Source organism: Zerene cesonia, chromosome 10, assembly GCF_012273895.1.
Source record: "Zerene cesonia ecotype Mississippi chromosome 10, Zerene_cesonia_1.1, whole genome shotgun sequence".
Classification (NCBI taxonomy): Eukaryota; Metazoa; Arthropoda; class Insecta; order Lepidoptera; family Pieridae; genus Zerene; species Zerene cesonia.
Window position 1 is genome coordinate 5,008,595 of NC_052111.1, and position 7,570 is coordinate 5,016,164.

General features: G+C 36.7%; 1 protein-coding gene across 4 annotated transcripts in view; it reads right to left on the reverse strand.

Annotated features, from left to right (window-relative positions):
- LOC119829282 (phosphatidate phosphatase LPIN2) overlaps positions 1-7,570 on the reverse strand; it is a 27,610-nt gene that overhangs the window by 12,484 nt on the left and 7,556 nt on the right. For 3 of the 4 annotated variants that reach the window (XR_005287804.1, XM_038351722.1, XM_038351721.1), the window contains exons 2-8: positions 6,868-7,159; positions 4,497-4,729; positions 3,481-3,954; positions 3,090-3,185; positions 1,854-2,236; positions 793-931; positions 4-196 (exon numbers count right to left, since the gene is read on the reverse strand). Coding sequence is in view for 3 of the 4 variants with exons in the window: in XM_038351722.1 (XP_038207650.1) it covers positions 4-196; positions 793-931; positions 1,854-2,236; positions 3,090-3,185; positions 3,481-3,954; positions 4,497-4,729; positions 6,868-7,092 (1,743 nt within the window). In the remaining variant the exon portion in view is untranslated. The remainder of the gene's footprint in view (positions 1-3; positions 197-792; positions 932-1,853; positions 2,237-3,089; positions 3,186-3,480; positions 3,955-4,496; positions 4,730-6,867; positions 7,160-7,570) is intronic. The other variant, XM_038351723.1, reaches the window with a different exon arrangement.

Below are 7,570 nucleotides of genomic sequence, written 5' to 3' on the forward strand. Positions count from 1 at the left end.
CACCGCGGGTAGCGGGCGGCGGTAGGCGAGCAGCGAGAGCAGCAGCGGGCCGGCGCTGCGCCAGGGCAGGCGGCGGCCGGCCACGCGCACCTCGAGCCGGCCCTCGGCCGCGAGCCGCCCGCCCGCCGCGCAGAACTCCTCGTACGACAGCGCGTGCGACACCGCGCCCTCGCGCGCGTACACCTCCACGCAGCCCCTGCACACACCACACCAGCGCTTACAGTACGCTGCAGTACGCTGCAGTACGGCCGGACACTGGAGCCGCGTATGACCGTGTGTTTCCACCGTCAAACAAATGGTCTGCGTTTGACCATTTGTTTGACCGTGATCAAAACGGTATTATTTTTCACTCCTCATTTTAAAGGAGTTTAAAATGAGGATTTTACTGGAAGCCAGAAGCATTGTTGATAAACCGTTTATTGTTCAACCGCAAAAAAGTCACCGCAAATACGAGGCTAAATGTATAGGGCAAATTGCATTGTATATGAATATAGTGATTTTCAATTTATAGTAGTGTCTGCGTGACGCACGAATACTGCAAGTTATAACTAATCCTTTGAAAAACTATGTTATATCACGCTACAGCCAAAAGGACCTATTTATTATAATGTATTAATGATAATAATGTATATTTCCCAATATTCAACAAAGCTAATTATAAATATATAAAGAGTTTAAATATGCAATTATTTAAACACCAAGCCTATCCAACACTTTGTACTCAACTTCTCAAAGTTTTAACTGAATAGCAACAAAGGAGTGAAATGTTTAATTCTCATCACGAACACTAACTTGGCAAGCAGTTTCTCGTCGTCGTCGGAGTCGAGCGCGGCCGGTTCGAGCGAGGCGGGCGAGGCGGGCGACTGCGGCAGCGACGGGCCGTTGCCGGACTCGTACTCCTCCTCTGTGGGGCACGGCGCGCCTGTTGCGCCTGAACGGGATACATAACACTTGTTCATTCATATACATACTTTTTTATAGTATTGTTTGTTTTTTTTTTTTAATTTGTTTACTTGTCGATAAATAAAAATGCTATGTAGAAACCCAAACATGAAAACATTCATGTAGTTTCTTACAAAGTTGCGTGGATCGGCTAGTTTCTAATCCGCTATGAAATACTAAATACCTACTAATTTTCCTTTAGGGGAAGATTTGACAGGTGTACGAATGGATGTTTGTTACTCTTTTACGAAAACATAGATCCGATATCTGTATGAAATTTTAAAAAATAAGAAAATATCCCTAACTTTGGTTAATAACGGAGGATAAACAGGGACGATATTATATCAAAAACAAAGTCAAAAAAATTAGCCATCATCCAAAAAAATTAATAATATGACACGCATGATTGGAAATATTGGATAAAGGTAAAAAATAACACAACAAAGGACAACATTTCTTAACTCGTTTGAGAATTAACATACCTACATAAACAATTAACCACACAAGCTGGTGACGTCACAAAGTAAGAGGATAACAAAAGAAAGATTCGTGTTTATAACCCGAATTCTCACTGCATAAAACCATTAAACGGTACCGTTATACATTTTGGGTTTAGTGGTAATTGGTATATGCAATTGAATTATGTTAATTTCTTAAAGAATCCGCTAAAATAATACAACGCATGTCATAATTCAATTTTGCGATGACGAAAAATAATATTTTTCTTCATACCTACATAATTACACATTAATTACTTTTATAATATTATTATGTCATGCAGTTTCCATTTATGACTCCCACATCGGAAAAACTTGTAAGAATTTATCATAATGTCATATACTACCTTTTACAGTATATAATTATTAAATGATTTATATAATTCCAGTAGATAATTTGCATATATTACATACCGGTTCTGTACCGGCCCGCGTGATGTTTTGGGAAATAAATATCCGGATCGACTTGTCCCTTGTCCAGATCGTCCAGGTAGACGCCTTCCACTCCAGGCTCAGTCGCTTCCCTCGAGGATATGAATCGGAACATTCCACTGAGAACTCCGCGACGGCCGTGCCTTTCCTCATCAGAACTGAGGGGTTCCGTGGGAGAAGCCGGTTCTACTGGTGATGCTGGAGAGGCCGGCGTTTCTGGAGTCTCCGCTACTTGGGTCCCACGGATCGGTGGTTCCGGAAGTTCACCCCAACGCCAAGACTGGGACGACTTATCGCCGGATGTGGTGCGCGCCAGTTCAACCTCCGTGTCAGATTGTACCGGCGTGCCGTGACGGGATCCTTTCCTGTACACAAATTTATTAACTCAGAACTACGCCGATTGTATACGGGACGCATTGCGCTATCTAATAATACATTGAGCGAAACTAAAACATTCTTTTAAATCTTATATCTTTTTTTAAGATTGTTATTGTAATCCAAGTGTCCGCATTTTTGTGTTAAAATAAATCTTGATTTAAATTTTACGAGTCTACTTGCTTTAACGGTGACATTTTCAGTTCAAGTGTTCTTTAGATATTGTTATTTTTTATTAGTAGGTATATAAAATCTATATGTATTTATTGTTAAAGTAGTATTTAAACAATAAAAATGGTGTTATTACTAACGAACAATTAGTCTAGACTGGAGACAGTCAATTACGTAATATATTTTTATTAACAAAACGATTTATTCAAAACTTACTTAATTTAGTAATAAAAGTTAAATTAATAAGAATATCCTTTTCAAAAACTTCATCACATATAATTATTATGAGTCCGTATGAACTTCGTACGTGCGAAAGCGTGACTACTGTCTAATTACGTACAAATATAATTATTTTCTACTTCAAGCGTGGTTTTGTTACAAAATGCATACTTTAAAAATCGTTAATTCAAACATCGCCAACACACATGACTATTTCAATGATACGAAATAAGGTTAACGTCCACTTATCAAGATTGTTGTTCATAATCTATTTGTGGAGTCTTAATTTAAAAGATTTCTCATTACAACTACATTGCATCTGGCAGAAAAGTGGACGTACCTTTAAAATGATTAATGTAAGGCACTGTTACAGACTACAAGATAATTATTATTGCATAAGACGCGGAGTACTATTTACAGCAAGCATTTGTAAGATTTATGAATAATGTTTACGTATGTCTGGAGGCAGCGTGCACCTCGAACGCTGTATCAGACAACGCCAATGGTATGCGGTTTTCACCATTCAGCTTCAAATTTGACATCTCTTCACTGCAACGAGATGCCGAGTTAATATTTGTGAATTTTCTCGAATTTAAACCACAAAACGTACAATATATAGATAACTTTTTCTTTGACCCTCTGCCAATATCCCCGATAAGTCATAGCTGAACAGCAAATATAAACGTAGGAATGACAGAACGTCGCCAGTAAGCTCTTCATTAAAAAAGTTAATTTCAAGGAACAATGACACGTTTGGCACTTTTGAATGATTTTACTTTTGAGATTTGTATGCTAGAATAAATGGGTGTAATATAAAAATGTAGACAATTAATATATAACTTACTTGAGAGCAGCAGCTTCGGAGTCGCTAAAGAAATTAATATCGGTGGTATTTGGAATGGCGGTAGGCTGCGAGGCGCGTAGCTCCGAGCCGGTGACTTCAGACTGGCTTGAAATCGAGCTGGTAGAAGACTTCCTTTGATGCTTTTTCTTAGAGCTAACTTTACGCGTTTTCTTCTTTTTCTTTCCGTTTCCATTCGGTTTCGTATCTTCTTGGCTAGTCGGTATGATGTCGATAGGTCTAAAGTCATTGTTCTCGCTAATTTTTAACACGGTTTGGCTCGCTTCAGTGCCGGCACCGAGCTGCGTCGCCGAAAATGTCTTTGGTTTGGAATCTGTCCAGTCAGTGGCTTCATTGAGACCATCCATCTCAAATAATGCTTCCGTCTCGTCGGTTTTGTTATTGTCTTCTTTGGTATTTTTCTTTGAATGTTTACTTAAGTCAGGTTTCTGCATCGTTTTGCCGTCAGCTGTGTACCTGATTAGAAATGTTATAATTATAGTTTTAAGTCGGTCCACATAATATGAAATAAGCAGTAACAATAATTTATTTTTTTATGAAAAGAATTGCAGATTTCACCTCTGCCATTTTTTGTTGTTTTTGAGAAATTGCGGATTCATGGTAACAAAAAATAGATACGACAGTCTAAATAATCGAATTCACGCCTAATTAAATAATGAGACCTTAGTAAGACAGCTTTCTAGTTATACAAAAACAAAAGGAATTTAGGGGGGCAATGTCATTGCCGGCCATTCCAGTTATTGTGTGCACTCACGGCTCAAACGTCGTATTCCTGCTTAACGGGCTATAACTTCACTTGACATACTTTCTATACCACTTTTTGCCGTAACTTATTAGCATTTTATAGTTATATTTAATACAATGAGGAATATAAATTGATGTTCCGGATACACGGATGACTGACGTCTTTCAAGATCAATATCAATATTTATTTTTACAACGAGACTAGTGAGTACACGTTTGCTGTAACATTAAAAATATTATGTGTCATGATTTACCTCCTTTTGGTATAATCGGATGCTTGTCCATGATCGGGTTCCACAGCGGACAGCGAGTTTCTGCGGCGTGGTTCATATAAGTCGTCGAATCGATTCGCCGGTATCGGCGATGTGGCCAAGTGAGCCGAGCATTCGGCCTCATCTTCACCGACTTCCACCACAAAGAACGCCTCACCAGATTCACCCAGCTTCATATGAATCGGGAGGGGCTCTCCATTGAGCTCGAGGTCCACCTATACCCATAGTTTTGGTACTGTTATCGATGTTGACATCATGTAACTATGTAATTAGTATGAATTCCAAATTTGGAGTTTATACAGTACTTAACTTTACTTAGTTTTTGCCCGCGGCTTCGCACACGTTAATTCAGATTAGTTTAATTTATGTTATTATATATATAGGAATCACTCTATCTATTAAAAAAAACCCCATAGAAATCCGTTGCGTTGGCATAGGGACTGAGAAAGTGACTTTCTTTTATACTATATAGTGAAGAAAATTATGAGAATCCTTAATCGTTAATGGAACTCTCCTTGACTACAGGAAAAAATAAACGTTGCATGACGACATGATCGAATATTGTCGAATCATTGTATGGATTATACTTGAACATCACAGTGTCTAAGTTGTTAAGGAAAATATTCTTGTTTTTTATATATTTGTTTGAATTATGAATTCAATAATCATCACTATTTACCGAACTGTATAACAATCAATGTCACACACATTTTTTTTTCATCACTTTGCGAAAAATCTTAAGCAGACTTTATAAAAATACAACAGGTGGCCTCATGAAGACAAATATTTGTGCCAAATTTTTCATACAATTCCCTGGTGAATTTGTATATTTGTATAACCACGACTGGCATTATTCCAATTTGACTGCGAATCAGTCGCAGATTTCCTCTCTCGATTTGGCAATAGATAAAGACCATCACTAACATTACCTATGTCAAATACGTAAGCATTTGAAATACTTCAATTGAATATTTGTTTTGATAATACATATATGTTGTCCTATCATCCGGTTAGCCCTGGCAATGAATTTCCTAACATATAATCACACAAAATGATACCGTGAGGGAGCTAAACAGAGTCTATTATCCTGTAACATGGGTGAGTCGCGACACTGTCGCTTCATTGACTACTACTCTTTTCCAGAATAGTCTAGACGTGAACGCGGTGAGCTGTAAGTACTCCCGCAGCGATATAATCTAACTCACTGTCGACTGTTCTACCGCATCATACGCATACTAAATTAACAATGTAGTTAACCTTACGCGTAAGTATATACAAATCGCTTTCGTGCTCGTCTTTCAAAATAATGCGTGAAATCATACTATGACGACAACTATTTATATTGCACGTAATTTCTTTACCAATTGAGTACACATTAATAACCAATTTGGCATTGTAATTAATGATTACATTTATTGAAATTGTTTGTTAACATAAAATGTTTCAAAAACTAAATATATTACAGCTACGTATTAAACTACGTTAGGACAATTCCATAAAACGACTGAGTATATACGAGATACCTTGGTAATATAATTCCATTAAAATCTTCCTACGATTTTGTTACTTCTAGAAATGTACCTATTTGATTTACATGCATATTTAATTCACACTTACACGCCAATTACAAACATATACGTCGCATTATTTTTTTGACCATAATATAAATGGAGTGTATGGTCAATATTTGAAATAATTTTATACATATGTATTATATAATCTCAACACATTCTTTTAAAAATTTATAGCTGTATGAAAAAAAACATGATAATAATTAATAACATAAGATTTCTTTATCATTTACGAGTTCTGGTTTACTTGGAAAGAGAAGGAATAAGCTAACGTTATATGGCTCTAAGATAACTAAACACATTCCGATGCATTTGGAAGGCAACTGTTTATATTGGCCTATTGAGGCAATGCTTTTGACATGAATGCGAATGTAGCAACTTTATTATATAATCGTGTTAGTTCATCGTCGTAATGTCAAAAGCTTAATATTGAAACAGGAAATAAACAACAAAGAACGAATAAAGATGTGTGAAAAAAGCACTCGTTCGTGAATCAAATCCAAAGCTATCTATTATCGATTCGAAGGACTCCAACTTATTAATATTTTGCTGTTTTTGAATACGCAATACGCATATATTGACATAAAAAAAATTTTAACTCGATCTCCAAGATTCAATAGCTGATAATCAAACACTAAGAAAATGTCAAGGCTAAGTAATCATGTTAATCTAGTAGCATTTATTATTGCAATATTTTAGCAAAGATTTATCGATATTTTCGTGTTTAAACTGCGTCTAAAAGAAGATCAATGTGAATATTTACGTCATAGAAAGAAATTTACCACTTTAAATCTGGAACGGAGCACGCCCAGTTTTCCAAAGCGCACGTGGAACGGGGAACAAGTGAAGCTGCCATCGGGCTGCTCCACCACAATCACGTCAATGGCCCCCGTCAACGTCGCACTGTTTATCTCATTGTAGAACTTCTTGAAGAACGTACCGATGTAGTTCATAGAGTACATGATTATAGCCGATTTATTCTTCGCCTCCTGTTCACTTATTGCCATCAAGTGCTTATATATTTTATCCGATCAACTTCAGAACAGATTAGCCCATCTTGACATACAGGAAAATCTGTAAAAAATGGATTGTTTAACAACAATCTACTTGCTTACAAACTAAAGAAAATTGTACCCACTACCTTACATTACGTGGAAATTTATCGACCGAAGTAAAGGTCAATAGCGATTATGACAATCTTATTAGTGTTCATGATAAATATAACTATTAGCGGTCATCATATTATTTCAACTTCTACACCTTACACCTACATTTACCAATTTAAAAGCAACTTATTTCACGTTTAACGTGCAGTACAGTAGCAACGTCAACAACGATTTTTTTCATTTTAATGTTTTTTGAAAACAATACCTACGTAGGCACATAAAAAAATTAAGATGGAATGAATCCATCCAACTAAATCGAACTTGACCCATTTTATTTTAATCACAATACAGCTAATATAATAATCACATATCCGCCGAT